Genomic DNA, 18,894 nt, shown 5'->3' on the forward strand with positions numbered 1-18,894 from the left:
CCGGGAATCCCCTCCATGTGGATCAGTCCCTTTCTGCCCCATGCCCTCCCCCGCCCCTGCCCCGGCCAATGCCCCATCGGGGGCCGCGCCCTCCTGGCCGCCCCGAGGCACGTACCCCCAGCTCCCCACAGTCGCACTGCTCCCCGTCCTCCAGGAAGCCGTTCCCACACTTCTTGCCCACCACCAGGTCCTTGGTGTCGGGCAGGTTGAAGAGACACATCCCGCCTCCCTTCTGGAAGTAGCTCTGCAGCTGCCGCTTGCTGCAGGCGCTGAACACGCGGGGAAACGGGTGCCTGCGGAGAGCGGGGGAGACGCTGAAACAGGGGCAACCCCTTCCGAGGGGGAGAAGGGAGCACACAGAGCCACGCCCGGCGGCCCGGATGCCTGGGAGTTGGGGAACGCAGGCTCGTCCATAGCCATGGGGTGAAATCCACCCCCGTGCACCACTCACGCTCTGTTTGCAGCAGCCCTGGGGCCAGGCGGCAGAGTGTGGAAGAGTAACGACCCATGGGGGACAAAAGCTCCCTCTCCCGGTATGCTCGGAGCCAGGGCTGGGGATGCCACAGCTGGTGGCGCCTACTGTGCACCCCGGTAGCGGGATGGAATCACACCCATCTCTGGAAATGTCCCCCGGATGCAGCAAGCTCCCCACCGACCCCCTGTTGCCTGGCCCCATTGCTCCCCATCCAGGGGGGAGGGGCCACTCTACAGGGAGCTACCACCCCCCATCTGCAAAACCCCATGCATCCAGACCCCTTTGCCCCCTACACCCAGTCTCCCCCCTGCTAAGTCTCCCCCCCCAAATTTGGATCTCGCTGCACCTGGGCCACCCCCTGCTGAGCCCTCCCACAGCCAAACTTCCAGCCCAGTAAGCCCCAACTAGCTGCACCCAGCCTCCCACCCCACACCCAACCCCCCACCGAGCCCCAACTTCCTTCACTTGGCTCCCCTGCAGAATTCCTTTCCCCCCTACCCAGAACGCCACAATGCCTCCGGACCCCCCGTCGCGCCACCTGCATTCAGTGCCCCACACAGAGTCCTGACACCCCACACTTGGTTCCTGCCAGGCTGAGCCTGCCGGCCCCACAGCCGGGTTGGGGACGGGGGGGTTCTGAGACTCTGTGAGATTCGGTCCCTCTCGTCGGCTGTGGAGCCGTAAAGACGTGCTCACGTACCAAGGAATCTATTTGTCAAAGACCGTTGCCTGACGCGTTTCTGCGGCTGCCTTGTCGAAACGGAGCTGCTGATGGGCACCATGAAATAAGTCACCCGAAGAACTGAAAACGGTGGGGTTATACTGCGTCGCCCTGGCAGCCCACACATGGCATGCAAAGGCTGTACTATTTTAGGCACAAATTTCCCTCGGGTTGCTTTCTAGCTAGCTCCGCTCTCCGCCGAGCCCTGGGAAGCCGGGACGTGGCTCTTCGGAGGCTCGTGCATTTGTCTTCTTGGGGACTCGGTGGCCGCACGCGTACAGAAACCCACGGCGTCGGCGAAACCCGCTGTGGTAGGTGGGGACGGAGCGTGCAGCCTCCCCACAAAACCACAGGCCACACGAGCAAAGAGACTCCGGCTCTCAGAAGAGCAGCACCTCACCTCCTGCTAAATACCCGCCAGGCACCAGAAAGAGACCAGGGCCACACGTGCCGGTGTGAAGGGAGGGGAGTGGGGAAAACCCGCACCAGCCCCCCACGCCCAGCCACGCCCTCGCCCGGCGCCCTCTCACCCAGTCGCCGCGGCCATGACGCAGCCGCCTTCATCCGGGGTGGCCTCCACGCAGCAGCCCTGGCTGTCGTGGCTCATGCCGAAGTTGTGCCCGATTTCGTGCGCCATGGTGGCGGCGGCGCCGATCGGCAGCTCCGAGTGGTCCTGGCGCAGAGAGCGGGAGGGAGGGAGGCGGCATCAGGGCCCCCACCGTGCGGCTCGGCCTGGTTAGGGAGCTGGGAGCCCCGAAGGGCGGAGACGGTTTCCCTGGCGACGAGGGAAGCGGAGGATGCTCGCGGCACCTCAATGGCAGGAGCTTTGGGGTCCGCCGGGGAATCCCAGCTCGGAGGGGAACCAATATGGGGGAGGGAGCCCACGTCAGAGACCAGGGCCGCTGCTCCTGTGTCCGGCTGTACTCCCGAGCGTCCCCATGGGGAGAGCGGAGGGGCCCAGGGGAGGGTCAGATCTGGAATGGGGAGTCAGCCCCCTGCGGAATTCCACCCTGAGGGGCGCAGGGCCAGGACGGTGTGGCCCAGCCCAAGGGCAGCCCCGTGAGAAAGCGGCAAGGCCACCGACTGCAGCGGGAAAGGGCTGCGGCTGACGGGGGCGAGCTCCACTACGCCCCCCGCCCTGCGGCCTACGGCGACTGCCCGCTCCAGGCCTGGGCGTGCGGCTAAGCAGCCACGAGGCCGGGCCGCTGGCGTCGGCAGATCCCCCGTGTCTGCAGGCTTGGCCCAGGAGACGAGGCCGCCGCAGGGCAGCAAGCCGGGTGGGGGTGCTCCAGAGACTGAGGGGCTAATGGGACCCCCCCCTCCTTACCGCGCTCACGCCGCCCGAGTTCTCCGCGCTGCACATCCCCTCCAGCGGGGCCATGCCAATGGTCGTCCCTTGGAACGTCCTGCCGCTGCCCGGGAACGAGAGGGGGCGGGCGCGTTAGTGCGGCCGGGGGGAGACACCCACCGGGGGGGGGGGGGGAGACACCCACAGCCAAACCGGGGGACTCACGTCAGCAGCTGGGCGTTGTCGTGTTTCCTTCGCGCCCGCAGCGTCTTCTTCCACTGCAGGAAGGACCAGAGGGTGGCGGTGGCGTCGCTGGTGACCGTGCTCTGATCCCTCTCCGTCCACACCTCCAGGCCGATGAGGGCCACCTTGATATTCAGAGACCTGTAAAACTGAGGGGGGCGGAGACGCCCCAACGGGATGTCACAGCTGGGTCGCCGGGGGGCTCCTCTGGATTCAGAGGGCTTCTGCCACGGAGCCCCGGCCACCCCCTGGGACAAAAGCCGCCGCGCGTTCAGCGCTCACAATGACACACGCGGGTACTGGGAGTCCTGTCTGCAAGGAGCCCCTATGGCGGGGGGGGGGGGAGGGGGCGGCTTTTTAGGATCGGGGCCGCTGACCCACAGAAAAATCAGTCCGGGGGCTACACACACGTGAGAAGCAAAAAGAAAAAAAACCCTCGTTGACGTGGCCCTCGAGTGAGGAGGAGAAAGACGCTCCCCACAGTCCCCTCCACACCACAGCCTGGTAGATTTTGTGTGCTCCAGCCCCATAGGGGGATGGCAGGGAGCTGGAGTGGCATTGCAGGCTGGGGGGGAGCCCCAAGCCTCGGGGGCTGGATCCAGGCAACCTGGGGGGCTGCATCCGGCCCCAGGGCCGTAGGTTCCCCGTCTTTGCCCTAAGGGAAGGGCCAAACCTTAGCTCTGCGCCTCGACACAGGGGCAGGGCTTGTGTCAGGGAGAGCCCTCCCCGCCCGGAGAGCAGGCTGCTGAATCCACACCGAGCGGCCTGCGACTCAACGGAGACACGACACCCTGGGGACCGGGGGACAGGCCGGTGACGCCGGCGAAGGCTTGCCTGTGCGGCGCGGGGGCTCGGCGCAGCGAGCCGGGTGCTGTACACACACCCGCGGCGCCCACTCCGGCTCGTACCTTGTCCACGAAGTTGGCGATCTCCAGGAGACGCTGCTTGGTGCGGCCCAGGTTGCGATTCTGGTTGAGGAACTGGAGAGAGAGGAGCAGGAGAGGGCTTTGGGCCAGGCAGCAGGCGGATTTTAGGCCCTCCTTAAGCAACACGACTAAGGCACCTTGCTCAGCTGGCACACGGGACTGGTGGGGGTGGATCTCACAGCAGTTTCTGCGCAGTCGATAGAGGGGGGGGCCGTTACCATCACCCACAAGGGGGCATCTGGGACAGCTTGAGGGGCGCTGCGGCCACTGGCCAAATGACCCCTGACCACAGGAGCGGCTGTGCCCGAGACCAGGACGGTGGGGGTTAGTGTGAGCAGGGGAAACGCGTAGATTAGGTTAGCGCCCTTCGCGAGCGGCTCTTCCTGCCATCCAGCACCCCGCCGGAAGGGAGTGGTTCCTGCCCGTTGGCCGAGTGGGCTGTTAGTCCCTGCCCTGCCCCACGGCACTGCTGCAGGACCCCAGCTTCGCCCCTAGAGTCCTCCTGTGCTTCCCCCAGGCCAGCGCCTCGATCTAATGCCCAGCAGGGGCCCCATCGTAGCGGCTCAGGGACCATGTGGAGGATGGGCTGCCCTCTTCAGCACCTGGAACAGCCGGGTGACACTAGCCGGCGCCGCACTGCCAGGCCAGGAGTCTGTGAGTTCACTGGCTTGGCATGGAAAGCCAAGGGAGTCAGAGCCAGCTGACCCCTGCACAACCGTGTGGGAACCGTGGACCTCAGTCTCTGGGCCCCCTCGTGCCGAGCGGGGAGGGGAGGGCAAGAGAACGGGTAACAGCTCCCTGATCCCAAGGGCCGGGCAGGATCTCGACAACCCAGGAGCGCCCTACAATGCGACCGGGTCTCGACCGGCCCCGTAGCCAGCGGAGATTGGTTCAGACCTGCCACGTGCGGGTATAGGGCGCGTCCTATCTAGAAACCAGCTCTCTGAGCCCTTCCAAGGCAGCGATGGGGACAGGGCGCTGGCAGCTTCCTTTCAGCATGCCTAACGCCCGTCCTTTCACGCTGGCTTTTCTAGACCCCTCTCAGCACTGACGGGTGAGCCTGATCCTCCGAGCCACGGACATGCCCCCAAATCTCACGTCTCCTGTCGCTTTGCCACTGGCGCGAGGCAGCCGGAGAGCAGAGGCTGGCCCGGGAGCGCCCGCTGCAGCCCGCAGCACGTCCAGGGCGGGCATTAGCGGTGCCCCACAAGACCCATACGGCGCCAGCTCGAGGGATGTGACCGGGGGGCAGAGCTGGGCACCTGCGATTCTCTTTGCCCCGGAGGATGGGCTGGAGGAAAGTCAAAGCAGGCAGTGGAAGGGAGACACGGGGGAGGGCTATGGAGAAAGCTGGGCGAAGGTTTTCAGACAAATCGTTGATTTGCTGAGAAATGTGGCTCTGCTTGACCCGGGGTGGTACCCAGAAATGGGTCTGATCTCCTGCGGAAAGCGCCCAGGCAGGGGAAGGGAAAATCCTGTGACTGTCGCAACGTTCCCGCTAACCTTTTCCATCCATGTGGATTCTTCCATCCATGTGCAGAATAAATGTTATGTGCACCGAGGCATGTGCACCACCAGGAGGGGGGAAAACCCCTAGCTGTAGGCGCTCTGCTAATCAGCTAGGCGGTACTGGAATTTCTCCTGAGCAGCCACACGAGCGCCCATCTCACAGGGAACGCTGTTCCCTGGCTCGACCGGGACTAGCTGGGGTGCTCCCAGGAGCATGGGGGAGATGAGACCCACCCCCACCGCCAGCAAGCTCCTGCGGCTGCAGAGGCCTTCAGAGCCCAGCTCTGAGCGTAGCACAGAAAGAAGGGTGGCAACCCCGCAGCCCCTCTACAACAGCTTTGTGATTCCCCCCTGGGGTCGGGACCCCCATAGTTACTACAGCATCCTGAAATGTCAGAAGCAAACATCTGCAAATGTGAAACTAATTTTCAAATCCCAGGGCCATGACATTGACCAGAATGGGGCGTGACTTTTGAGGGGATTTAGCTCAATCTTCTTCTCTGCCACCGTTTTCCTATTTGCCCTTAGTCAAGTCACTTAGTGTCCTTATGCCTCAGGTCCCCCACTGTACAATGGGGACATTCGCTCTGCCACACAGGGGAAAATACATGAACAGACGTGAGGCATCCAGATACTGCAGAGAGGGGGGGACATGTAAGTCCTTTAGCAAGGCTGAGGGACAGTGTTATTGCTGCTGGTGGCGACGTGGCTACTTTGCCTGTAATACAGAGGGGCTGAGCAATGAATAACCCTGAGTAACCCTTTCTGGGGTTCTTCACCCCCTCCCATACCTCAGTGCAAGTAACAAAATTTATTCCACACAGTGATGGGAAAAATTAGAGGGACCACTGGTTGTGGGCCTTATAAAGTAATAATTGCCAGTATCTCCTGGATACAAAAGGAAGGCTAAGAGTGGATATAATGATGGATGGATATGCTCAGTCGCGGCTGTTCCAAAGGACAGATACAAACATAAAAACCCAAAAGACAGACAGACATCCTGGCTCTTCTGTCCCAGCTTCCCTCCCTGACAGGCGGCCGTGCTCCTCCAGAGGGTGATCAATCGGAGCCAGTGTCTGAGAGTTAAGTGCTCACCAGGGTGTAATCAGCCACGATGAACAGCTCCATGTACTTCAGGGTCCTCCAGGCGTCCCTCTTGGCCTGCACAACAAAGCACACGTCACCAGACAGGAGGAAAAGGCAGCCAGGGCTGGAGACGGGGCCCTGTGCAAATTCTCAGCAACCCCCATCCTGATCGTCAAGAGCACGTGCCTTGGGCAATGCTGCAGGGCTTTTGAAGATGGGGAAACCGAGGCACGGAGCCGGAAGGAGAACCCTGGCAGCTCGTACGCAATTGGCTGATTTGTCACGGGACCATGATACTAAGAAGCCCGCCCGGATCTCAGGGAACCCGCTATGGGTTCTGTGCTCCCCACACTCGTCAGTTTCACGTCTCATCCAAACCAGGACCCCTCCAGGACTGTTAACACCATGCTAGTGCACTGCGCTCCGGCCCAGCCCAGAGGGAGGAACATCACCCGCTGAGCCACCAGCCCTGTGCACAGAGCAGCAAAAGGAAACCAAAGCCTTACCCGCCGATGAACCAGCTGGACGCCTCTGGCAACCTCGGCCACGCTGCTCCCCCCCAGGCCGCGGTGCCCACAGGTCCCGCCTCGGATTGGCAGGTGCTCTGCCCTATAGATGACGTGGTGCTCGGGTTCTGGGGACCCCAGGGGTTTCAGGTAGTAGCTGTCAGTGTCGTTCAGCACGATCAGGCCGCTGGCAACAGAGAGGAGAGGGGTGACTGGGAAAGGAACTGGGCGATCGCTCCCTGCCCACGGGGCGCGAAAGGGCAGCTTTGACCAAGAGAGCCAGGCGAGCAGAACAGAGACAGAAGCACCAAGAACGTGAGCGAGGGCGTTGGCCCAGCAACGCACTTACACACCGATGGCTAATGACACGTTAACGTCCTGCCTCTCCCTCAGGGCTGGGCGGGGTCAGGGATGTTAGACTAGTCGACTATCTGATAAGCATTTGGGAATCCCAGCTGACCCACGGCTCCCCATAGCATTTCCCCAGAAGCCAGGATCAGCTGGGGGCTACGTGTAGACTGTCTGGCTGGTGAGTCTCGCCTTTGCCCACCACGTGGCTATTCACCAGTGCCTAGAACCACGCCCACGCACCACCCTGGCCAGGAGGAAGAAGGGTTGAATTCTCCCTCCTCTGTCGTGTGCCACAGACCGGGCCGGCCCCTGCACCCGCGTGTCGAACTCCCCTCCTTACCTGATCCCTGAGCAGGTGCTGAGAACCACCCAGGAGCCCTCGTGCCCTCGCACGTGACCGTGGTAATAACAGTGATCCTGGGAAAAGGGCAAAGGACGGCCGTGATTGGCTACCAGGGGCCAGACAGACAGACCCTGCCGCTTGCTAGTCCCGCCCACTGTTGGGAGACAAACCAGCCTTGCTGGACCCCAAGCCAAGAGTGCATCGTGCCCCCCAACCACCCTTCCCCTCTAAGGGCGGGGAATTCAGGGCTCCCTCCACAGGGTGGGTGTGGCACCGAGCCAGACTCCTCCCCCGGCACGGCACGCCCTGGCCCCATCGCCCGGCCACGGAAGGCAACGAGCGTTGCGCCGTCGACACCAGCGTGGGCTGGGCCGGGATCCCCGCAGAGTGTCTGCCCTGGGATCAGAGCTCTTTCACTTCCAGCACCTCGCTCCGGTGGCTCGGGGCCATGCACCAGGCACCCACGTGGAACATGGTCCCCCCCTCCCCGAGAACCAACCCCACCCAGCGCTAGAGCACAGCCAGACACTGCCCATGCGCTGGCTGCCAAAGGTCCCCAAACTCAGGGGTTCTGGACCAAACTCTCCTCTCCCTATACAAACATGGACAGGTGTCATTATGCCCACTCTACAGATGGAGAAACTGAGGCACAGGGCAGGGCAGTGACTTGCCCAAGGTCACCGAGTAAGTCAGTGGCAGAGGCAGGAACAGAACTCAGGGCTTCCGACTCCTGCCCCCTGCTTGGACCACCATCTCCCCCAAACTGTGGGGCAGCCCGCGAGGACAATCCAAAGGCCAGCCGCTGGGAGAGAGGGGGGAGGCAGATACCCATGAGGTGGGGTCGGAGTGAGAAGCCACTGGCAGGGCAGGAAGGCCTGAAGCGTGTGGTGCGGGGCAGGGAGGGGAGGAGAGTGGATGCCTTCTTCTGCGGGTTTCTCTTTCCCTGCCCTGGGACGGGCTGTATCCCGTCCAAGAGACACAGGCGGCCCTATGCTGCCTGCATTCCTCACGCTCCGTGTGTCGGCCCCCGCGGCTCCTCACGGCGGTTCCCCCGGCGAGCTGCGCTGGGCGGGAGCGTGTCCGGCTCTCGGCCTCGGGGCCTGCCTCTGCCCCTCAGGGCCGGTGCCAACGCCGTCCAGGGGCTGCGCAGAGCCAGGGACGCACCACGCCCACCCCACGGGGCCGAACTATCCCGGAGAGAGCCTTGGGGCTTCTCCCTCCTAGCACTGTAGAGCTGCTGCTCCAGCCCTGAGGGCCCCCTCCTGCCCAGACCCTGCACCCCCCCTCCACTTCCACCCCCACCCTCCCGCACAGACCCCCCCACTTCATTCTGCAACCTGCCTCCTTGCCCCACCCTCCCACCCCCAGCCTGCTCCTGCGCCCACCCTCCCGCCCAGACACCACGCCTGCCCCAGGGCAGAGGAGAAGCAGGGCGCCGGGGGGGATCCACACCCCCATGGGTGAGCTGGCCAGTGGGAGGGGGTGGGGTAAGAGACAGATACCCCAGGGACAGAACACTTAGCCTGTTCCACATTGGGATGGAACGAAAAGATCCATGGGGTTGTGGGAATGAGTGGAGAAAGGAAAAGGAAAGGGAACAGGTTTAATCCTGAGGCTCTGGTGCCCCCGATAGACTCGACTGACAGCTGGGGCGGGTGACAGCAAGTGGGGCGTGGCGGGTGGCACAGTCCTGTGGACAGATCTGGACTCCTTCGCCGCCCGCGACTCCATCTCCACTGGCCACAGAACCGTGTTTTGCTGCACTTCAAAGCTGGTGCCGGACAATAGGCTAGTAGGAATGGGGGTGGGGTAGGCGAGGGGGTTTCAGGGTCACCTCTCCCTGTAGGGAAACAGACCCAGATACTGTGGCAGCGAGGTGCACGCAGACGCCGGCGTGGCTGTTAACAGGCATGAACAGGAGTGTGGTGAGCAAGACACGAGGAGTCCTTCTTCCGCTCTGCTCTGCGCTGGTTAGGCCTCGGTTGGAGTATTGTGTCCAGTTCTGGGCACCGCATTTGAAGAAAGATGTGGAGAAATTAGAGAGGGTCCAGAGAAGAGCAACAAGAATGATTAAAGATTTAGAGAACATGAGCTGTGAGGGAAGGCTGAAGGAATTGGGTTTGTTTAGTTTAGAAAAGAGAAGACTGAGGGGGGACATGATAGCCGTTTCCAGGTATCTACAAGGGAGTCATAAGGAGGAAGGAGAAAACTTGTTCATCTTGGCCTGAGGATAGTACAAGAAGCAATGGGCTTAAACTGCAGCACGGGAGGTTTAGGTTGGACAGTAGGAAAAAGTTCCTATTGTCAGGGTGGTTAAACACTGGAATAAATTGCCCAGGGAGGTTGTGGAATCCCCATCTCTGGAGATATTTAAGAGCTGGTTAGATAAATGTCTATCAGGGATGGTCTAGACAGTATTTGGTCCTGCCATGAGGGCAGGGGACTGGACTCGATGACCCCTCGAGGTCCCTTCCAGTCCTAGTAGTCTATAATTCTATGGCTTCTGCACAGCCTGGGTCCTGCTCCTGCTGCCTGGGCAGACGGCGGCTGCTTCGTGCCATCGGGTGCTCGGCCGAGCACACCCCTAAAAACAATGGGTCTTGGCAGCAGGATGCGGCCTGGGAACAGAATCCAGCTCCAAGTGGGTTGAGAAAGCAGTGCGGCCCTGGGAGGCCAGAGCCCTGGTTTTTAATCCTGGCTCTGCCACTGACCTACAGCGTGGCCCTGGGTAAGTCACTTGACCACTCAGTGCCTCAGTTTCCCCCCTCCCAGACACACACCATGTGTCTGTCTAGTCTGTCCAGCCTGCACCATTAAGACGGGATCTCAAAAGCAGAGAGCTGGCCAAAAAGCAAAACAAAGGGGAGAGGGAATTTGGTGATTTCCCCCTGCCCCGTTTCCTTTGTTTTTCAAAATGTAACATGTTCATTGATTCCTCTTTTTCACATGCTGTAGGGCAGGTGAAAATCCAGGAGGAAGTGTCGCACGACGGGCCAGCCTTTTCCCCCGTGGTCTGAGTTGCCACGTTCGAAACGCTGCGGAAAGGTGAACGTTTGAAGGCCTCTGTCAGCCGCCTGTAGAAGAGGATCAGGCCCCGGGCGCGGGGGCGAGGCGGACAGAACGAAAGGGAATCTAGCCAGGAGAGCCGAGCTACCCGCGCCCCTGCCCTTTGTGACGCCGGGCACCCTACTCACGGTGTAGTTGGGAGCCAGCGTCACCCGCTGCCCGCCGGCTGTGTAGTGCGTCTCGGTGTAGTCCGGTGACAGCAGCCTGCTGGGAAAGCAGAGGAGAACCCGGTGAGCAACCCCAGGCCTTTCGGGAAGTGCCGGTCTCACTGCCTCAGAGGGGCAGGCACTGGCCCAGGAAATGGGGCAGAGGGCCTGAGGGGAGACCTAGCGCCTTTCTGCCCCAGGCTGCTACTCGGGCCAGAAGCAACCCAAAGCCACTGCCCCAGCCTGGCTGCCAACCGGTCCGAGCTGCTACCTGGCGGGTTTGGGCCCCCGGCACAGAGGCTGGTACTGACTGCCGCCCTGCCTGGTCAGACGGGGCTGGGTTGGGCACTGCCCCTCGGCCCAGTGCCCCGGACCGGGGTCGCTTCGGTGGAAGGCTGCCCGGTCGCTGCTCCGGATCTGCCGAACCCCCGCTTCACACCTATTCCTCTCCGGCACAGGCGGGCGTGCAGGCCCAAGGAGCACTGGGAATCACTCACACGCCGTTCGCACCCGGAGCAGGCAGCCCCGCCCTGCGTCTGACGGGTCGGGGTGCGGGGAGGGCATTACGCGAGGCCAGAGCCAGACGGGGCTGGACAGCCCCACAGACAGCCCTTCCCACCTCCCCATGGAACAGCCTGCACGTGCCCGGTGCGTACCCACGCCGCATCCTGTAACCACACAGGCCTGCACCCCCCGCACAAAAACACCCCCCAGGGACTGAACACAGACACATCCCCCCCACACACACACACGAGGATCCACACAACACACCAAGGAGACACGCACACCCCTAGAGCCGCATTCCCACAACTAGACACACCCAGCCAAACAGGAGGGGAGCTGGGGCTGATACGGGGGGAAGCAGGGGTAGGCCGGTAGAGGAGAGCCCTGCCTGGGGGCAGGAACGGAAGGGGTTGATCGGGGGGGAGAGGGGCAGGGACAGGGCCAGTAGTGTCTAGGACACAAAGCCAAGCCCAGAGCCCCTGACCGGCCCCCATGGTGCTGTTCTCTTGGAAACTGAGGCAGCTCCACAGAGGGAGCCAATCAAAACAAAGCCTCTGGGCCTCCCCAGCTCACCCCCCCCCTTCTCCACCTGCCCCATTGCTATGGCTCTGCACATCGAGGCCGATGTGGGGCACCATTCCGCTTTCCCTGCGAGTCGCCCCTTGGCCTTCCCCACAGGGGGTGGCTGTCGCTGGCCCCCTCGGGCCCCTGCGGCCTGCCCCGCCCTGGCGCTAAGCAGTCAGGGGCCAGGGAGCGAAGGCAGCTCAGCCCAGAGCGGGGCGCGGGCCCCGGCCTGCTCGTAGAGATGCCTCCCGCGTGGGCTGCTGCCAACCCCACAGCCCGGCCCCTCCGGCTCCTTCCCAAAGGCCTCTGCGCCACATGTGCTTTGCCCCGTCCTGGCTGCCCGGGCTCCCCTCTCAGCACAGGCTGTCACCAATGGGACCGGCCTCGGGGGACGGAGGCAAGAGCGCCGGGAGCCGGGCAGGTGTGTCTGTCCAGGGGACGGGCAGGATGGCTCCGGAGAAACGAGACAAAACGCAGCCACAGCCCATGAGGTCTGTCCCCGGGAAATGGCATCCAGGCCAGAGACCAAACAAGGTAACACCTCATGATACAGTCTCGCCTCCACCTACGCATGCCTCGCTTCCCTCCCCAGGGGCAGGGGCGCCAGTTTGAACCCAGCACCAAAGCACAACCCCTCTACCGCAGAAGCTGAAGAAAGAGCGCCCGTGGCTAGCACCAGTAGTAGGCTATTACCTTCTAGAGAGCAGCCCACGCGATGCCCAGCAGCCAGTTTACAGCCCGGCCAACCCGCAGACGGGAGAAGCCCCCGACCCGCCGGGGACCTGCTGCCGCAGGGCACGACAAATCACCATGGCAACGGCATTGCCGTGCGCTGGTCCCCACACGTGAACGCTGCCCGGCCGAGGGTGGGAACGGAACGAGGAAAAACCCAGCGGGCAGAGGGAGCAAACCGGCCTTTCACTGGGTGGGAGGGGACACGAGCAAACGTGGCAAAGCCGCAGAGCAAAAGCAGGATCCTAGTTTGGGGGGAGCCAGCGGGGCTGGGGTGTCTGTGGGGGCCCAGCCCTGTGCCGACAGAGCAGTCTGCAGCCGTGGTGTGTTTCCAGGGGCAGAATGGCCTAGTGGTTAGGGCACCAGCTAGGTCTGGGAGACTAGGGTTCATGGCCCTGCTTTGCCCCCCCTTGGGCCAGGCACCTGGCCCCCTCAGAAAGGGAGGTGTGAGAATACAGCCCCGAGAGGCTGCAAGTGCTGAGACAACACAGCAACAGCAGCTTCCTCAGCCAGAGGAAGCTGGTTGTGAGACACGGCAGCCATCCACCGCCTCCTGTACCGGCCCTGCCCCCGCCAGCGAGTCACCGACCCACAGCTGCCTGCGAGCTCTCCACAGCCCCACGGCAGCTGCCCCACACCCAGCCCCCCGCTGACAAATCGCCGCTGGCTGTCAAATCACCAGAGGCCGAGCGCGCGTGAAAGCCACAGAAAAGGCGGCGTTTGCTTCCGTCGGGGCTCCTGCCCGGGGCAGGACGGGGGAAAGCAGGGATGACCCCACTGTGGGTGGGAGAGCAAAGATGGCCCAAGTCCCCCAGCCCCTTGCAGCCGTGGGCTGCGCTCGAGCAAACGACAGGAGGGAAACTGCGAATGACGCGGCCTGTTCGCCTGGGAAACCAGCGTTCCCGGGCACAGCGGCCTCAGCCGTCGGCCATGTAGACCAGGCTGCGGAATACGCTGAGAGGCCCCACAGAGCCGGCACCCCACCGGACGCCCGAGGGCTGCACAAGCGCTGCGTGCCTGGCCCCGCACACGCTGGCCGTGGCTTCTGCCCTAGTGCGCCAGTCTCTGCTTCCATTTCAGAAACACCTCCTTGCCCTCCTGGCTTTGAAGGAGCTTTGGCCACGTGACTCAGAGAAGCAAGGCCTGAGTGTGCAGAGAGCCTGAAGCAACTGCTCAGAGAGGTGTGAGCGGAGCGCTGATGAGGGCAGAGTGCACGTTAACCCCATCAGCTCTCTCACCACCCGGCCGTTGGGCAGAAACATCCAGCCAGGTTGCTTTGCCCTGTCAGGTATAGGAGCTGCTAAGGAGAGTCTGACTTATCTGAGTGAGGAAAGGGTTAAGCAACTCTGGAAATGCAAGTGAGGGAGGGGGCTTCGGGTATTCAGCCAATGAAAGGCAGATAGGAATTTCAAACCGAGAGAGGGGTGGGTTTTTTTCCCCTCTCTCCTTTTGTTGGAGATCAGAGCAGTTTTTTCCCTGAGGTAACAGGGGAGTCGGGCTTTCCCAGGAATGAACTCCTTGAAATGTGTAAGTAAGAGAAAAGTTTATATAGCACATCACGTTCTATTGTTTTCCTTGTTTGGAAATCGTGTCTGAGCTGGTTAATTATTTTTCTCTTTCGTAACTAAGGATTAAAACCCAGAGATTCCCCCGAGTCTATTTCACTCCATGGCTTTTAACACCCAGTCATTTACTATGCTTGTAACAATAGTTGTGTTTTGATAATAAAAGTGTTTTCTTTTTGTTTTGATTAACAGGTATTAGTTGATTTGTGTGTCCTTAAACCAACGTGCCTAAGTTACCAGGGAGGGGCAGAGACCCCTTGTTCTCTGCAGATTCCCTTTCCCAACTCCAAGCAAAACAGAGGTTGGGGCAGAGGGGGGATTTTCACATGATCTATTCCCCCGAAAAGGGTTTATTTTATATATTTTTTAACTTCACTTGGGTGGTGGCAGCGATCGATCCTCTTCCTGTTGGGTTTAAGGGGAACTGAGACCGGACAAGTTTGTCTCTGGGGAGTTACAGAGACAGGTGCTTACAGAGTTTATTCTGTTAGCCGACCCCCATCTCTACACTCGAAGTGCCAGGCTGGGGAATTGAGCCGTGACATGCCCACAATCCCAACCTGCCTCTCCAGGTGCCAGAAGCCCCCTGTGCCTCCCAGCTTGCCACACAGCCCTCCGGCCGTTTCCGGGACACAGCCCCACACGGTCCATGGAGACACTACATGAGCTGAATTCAGCCTCGGTACCTCGGGGCTGCTCACAATGTGGGTTTTCAAACATCGAGATGGGAACGGACACAAAACTGGGGCCGGATCGAGGGCGCTTGCCACAGAACTCAGCTTGGCACCGAGTACATGGGACCTTGGCCTGCCCCTCCCGCACGAATAGCTACCACTTAAAGGCAGCCCTCTTGGGGGGAGCCGTTCCAGGGTCAGCCAGGGCCAACCCACACTGCTGAGAGGGCAGCTTGCTGGACCCGGCCCCGCAGGACTACCGGCACAGCGAGAATGGCTGGGATGAAGTCCCAGCGCCCCCTCAAAGCGCCAGGCAGAGTGCTTGCCTAGGAGGTCAGAGAGGGCAGGGGGCTGATCACATGGCCCCCAGGAATCCATGGGGCTGGCAGCTGTTGCTTAGGTGGCTGAGCCCCAGGGAACTTCCATGCCCGGGCGGGAACGGGGGAGAGACGAGGGGTGCTCTCAGAGGCTCTCCGCCCCTGGGAGTCACATGGAAGATGCCGACAGACGCCCATCCCCACCTGGGCAGGGAAGAGGAGCCCAACAGGGTCCCTGCACCCAGCCACAAGAGGGGGGAGGGCAGTGGGCCAGAAACAGCTCCAGGGCAGCAGTGACTCACCCTCTCCTCCCCTCCCCACCTGCTCCCTCCTTCCTGGCCATCCTCCCTCTCCCAGCCCCTGCCTCTGCTCTGGGCCCTTCCCTCTCTGCTGACAGGCTGGGCCCAGCCCCCCAGGCCTTCCCAAGGATGGCAAGGTGCTAAGCTCCCAGGAGTGACACCCAAGAGGCTGCATCCCCGAATTCAGGGAGATCCACGCTGAGCTGCCGTCCATGTAGTACCGTGCCCGGTACCGGGCACCCGGCCTCACAAGGATGCTGCTGCTGCGGGCTGGAAGGTGAGATCCGCGGTGGCAGATGAGGGTCAGCGCCTTGCAGGATCAGAGCCAAAGGGCTAGCTCCCCAGCGGGTGTCAATCAATGTGGCTCCACTAAGTCAGAGGAGCTGCCCTGATTTCCATCAGCTGCAGCTCCCATTCTAAAGAGGCGGGTTACTTCCATGCCCTTGTCGTCCCCCCCCCCCCCCGTCCGCCCCCCCCCCCCCCGATCTGCTTTATTCCGCAGTAAGAGAGGGAAAAGCAAGTTGCAGAAAATAGCAGCCAACCATTCCCCCGCCCCTGCTGTCTCCCTGGCAGCCAGCCCGGCTGGAACACTTACTTGTGGATTGTTTGTGGCTTCTCGGACCACCCACTCCTCGCCGCCCCGCCCCGGCCTGGGCCAATCCGCCGGCCCCGACCGAGCCGTGGCTTCCCCCCAGCCACCTCAGGGGCCGCACGGCAATTACAAGGGAGCTAAATTTGGGCCGCATGACCTTTTGTGCCCCACGTGTAGGGGGCCAGGAGCACGCTCTGCGCTTGTAGCCCCATCGGCTTCTGCTCCCGGCGCTCCACCCGGGCGTCACTAGAGCAGAGCGCGGGGGCAAGATCTGACCAGAGACTAGTGCGTGGTGACAGGGCCACTGCCACTAAAGAAAACAAGACATTTTTCACCAACGGGCGACGCCAGCCCCACTAAAATGCAGCCACTTCTGGGGGGGAGGAGGGTAGCAGTGATAGGGGGTATGTTGACCAAACACAGCAGTGCAAAGCCTTGTGGTTACAATATGGGATCTTTCATGCCCACGCAAGACACAAGACCTCAGCTCACTCCAAGGGGCATGTGCCGTACAGTGCCAGGGAATCAATTTGCCCTCCCTGAACTCACGCAGCGGGGATGTGATCTTGTGGCCGGGTACACATCTGCCATAGTGGCTCAGACCCGTGGCTCTCTCTGCCGAGGGAGGCCACTGCTTCTCAGTCGGGGCCCACATCTGGGAGGGGCTTTTTTCTCTTCACTTGGCTAGATCGGTGGGAGGGGGGTTGGCTTCTCGCTTGGCTTCCCAACTAGGGTTGCCAGGTGTCTGGTATTGACCCAGACAGTCCGGTATTTTCACCTCCTGTCCAGTAAAAAAAAAATTCCGAAAATACTGAACACCTAAAATGTCCCCTATTTTCTGATTTTTTTTTCCCCTTCCAGACACCTGGCAACCCTACGACACACTCAGCAACCGGGCCCAGCACCCGAGCCCCCTGGACCCACCCGCTTACCTGGTTCTGCAGGGAAGTTGTCTTCTGGCTTGATCAGGAAAACAAGATGGCCACTGGGGAAAAGCTTCAAAGGCTTTTCTTAAAGGGGCCATGCTGGGTTTTTTTTTTTCCTCTCAACAACTTTGGTCTCCCCCTTTTTTTCTCTCATCAGAATTTTGTCCCGGGTTTTTATGGGTGGGGGAGAAGGAGGGGGAGTTCCATATTTTTAGTTAAATCCTTCAGGGGCTGTGTCTGTCCATGTGACTATTCTTGTAAACAGACAGACACAGACATCTCCCCACCCACACTCAGCTCTCGGTAACTGTCTTTGTCACACAGCACCAGCAAGTCTGAACCTGCGACATTGCCCCTCGCAGCACGGCTCTCCACCACTGGAGCTACCGGAACAGTCCCTTCTGCCGGCAGCAGTAGGAGGCTGTTATCACCTTGGGGACCAGCAGTCGAGGGAGAAGCGACACCCTCCGTTCACATGGGTTACACCACCACCCCTGGTGAATGCAAACACACAAACGGCCTTGTGCTCCTCCCAGGGACACGAGCACCTTTGCACAAGCCTTACGCGTGTACACACCCCTCTCGTGCCCAGCCACTTCCGTCCATGCCCCCCCGTGCGCGCTTCCCTGAGGGGACCCTGCTGCTCTCTGCTCACAGCCAGCAGCGTGACTCATCAGACTTCTTCAGAGGTCAGCATTTTCCAACCAAACTGGGCTCGGGTTTCCTTCTGGCTTCTCCCTCGTTACCCAAGGCAGCCAGACAGCCGCAAACCAGGCTGGCTTCCAAGCGCTTATGGCCTGGTGATAACGAAGGAAGAACAGGCACGGGGCCCATCCCATTAAGTCAGGGGGACATTGGAAGTGGTCCCCACGCCCCACTCACACACGGTGCGCGCTGTAATCACAGCGGCGGGGGAGAAACACGACACTGTTGGGCAGAGACTGATCTTTATCACCTTCCCCATCGCGGACATGGATCAGGGTTACAAAGGTTATACCCTGTTCCAGGACCGAGGCCAAGACCACTGCCTCCCGGCGCTGCAGCAATGTAAGCAAACGTACCCTAGTGTGTGTCATGTGCCTTGTACTGCATCGGGCTGGGCGAGTGGGGAGCTGGCTTGAAACTGAGGTTTTACTGATTGCCACATCCAAATAACCCAATGCAGCTTGCACAGCGCCCCAGTCTCCCTGGGTCACACCCTCCTCCCCCGCTGTGTCTCCTTGGGCAGAGCCCCCGGCCCTTGAAGGGACAGGGCGCAGAGAAAGATAAACTCTGCCATTGTGTCGGGAGCGCGCCACATGCAAAGCGAGCACCAGGCCGGCGGTCGGCCCGGAAACGGGCACCCACAGCACAGCCCGAGGCAACGTCAGGCCGGAGCGGCCAGCGAGAAACCCGGAGCATCCGCGGCGCAGCACGGAGGGGGAAGTGCCAGGCTGCGCGGGGCGCTGGTCAAAACCCTGCCGAGTCCAGTCCGGTGCGCCGAGGCCGGGCACGAGCTCACGCTGCTGCGTTTCCTCCCGCTCCCAGCCGGTTCTGCCCAAGACCCCTAGCCTGAGAGGCCAACAAAGGGGCCGGGCAGCGAGGGGCAAGCGAGGCCGGAGAGCGGGCCACGTGTGGGGCCTCCTGCATCCCAGTGGCGGCAGGACGGTCAGACCCAAGAGGGACTCCCGGGAGAGGGCCGGATGGCTCGCTGCGCTGGCGTCCCTAGAACTGGCGGGAGACGCGGAGGGAACCGGGGCAGCGCTGGGCCTGGCCGCAGAGGGAGCACCCGGCTCTCACCGCCAGTGCTGTCTGCAGTCGGCACCCGCCTCCCCCCACGGGCCCTGGCTTTGCGTGCGAGTCACTTAGTGACACCGGTAGTGACGCAGACGGAAACCAGCCAAACTCGGCAACTCCACACGTGGGCAGTGGGAAACAACACGTCTTGTGGGCCACACACAGACCCTCGAAGGGCCACAGGCTGCCCCCTGCCCGGGCCAGGGAGTCTGAGAAGCAGGCAGCCCTGTAAGGAGGCTGGGCTCAGACCCACCAGCTCCTTTCGCCCAGACTTCGAGCAGCCAT

The 18,894-nt window shown here is 61.7% G+C and overlaps 1 protein-coding gene across 3 annotated transcripts in view; it reads right to left on the reverse strand.

Annotated features, from left to right (window-relative positions):
• ADAM33 (ADAM metallopeptidase domain 33) overlaps positions 1 to 18,894 on the reverse strand; it is a 64,963-nt gene that overhangs the window by 19,836 nt on the left and 26,233 nt on the right. For all 3 annotated transcript variants that reach the window (XM_075931027.1, XM_075931026.1, XM_075931025.1), the window contains exons 4-12: positions 10,643 to 10,721; positions 7,446 to 7,522; positions 6,755 to 6,941; positions 6,258 to 6,323; positions 3,636 to 3,707; positions 2,710 to 2,876; positions 2,524 to 2,608; positions 1,727 to 1,869; positions 116 to 293 (exon numbers count right to left, since the gene is read on the reverse strand). In XM_075931027.1, coding sequence (XP_075787142.1) covers positions 116 to 293; positions 1,727 to 1,869; positions 2,524 to 2,608; positions 2,710 to 2,876; positions 3,636 to 3,707; positions 6,258 to 6,323; positions 6,755 to 6,941; positions 7,446 to 7,522; positions 10,643 to 10,721 — 1,054 coding nt within the window. The remainder of the gene's footprint in view (positions 1 to 115; positions 294 to 1,726; positions 1,870 to 2,523; positions 2,609 to 2,709; positions 2,877 to 3,635; positions 3,708 to 6,257; positions 6,324 to 6,754; positions 6,942 to 7,445; positions 7,523 to 10,642; positions 10,722 to 18,894) is intronic.

Source organism: Pelodiscus sinensis, chromosome 5 (genome assembly GCF_049634645.1).
Source record: "Pelodiscus sinensis isolate JC-2024 chromosome 5, ASM4963464v1, whole genome shotgun sequence".
NCBI lineage: Eukaryota > Metazoa > Chordata > Testudines > Trionychidae > Pelodiscus > Pelodiscus sinensis.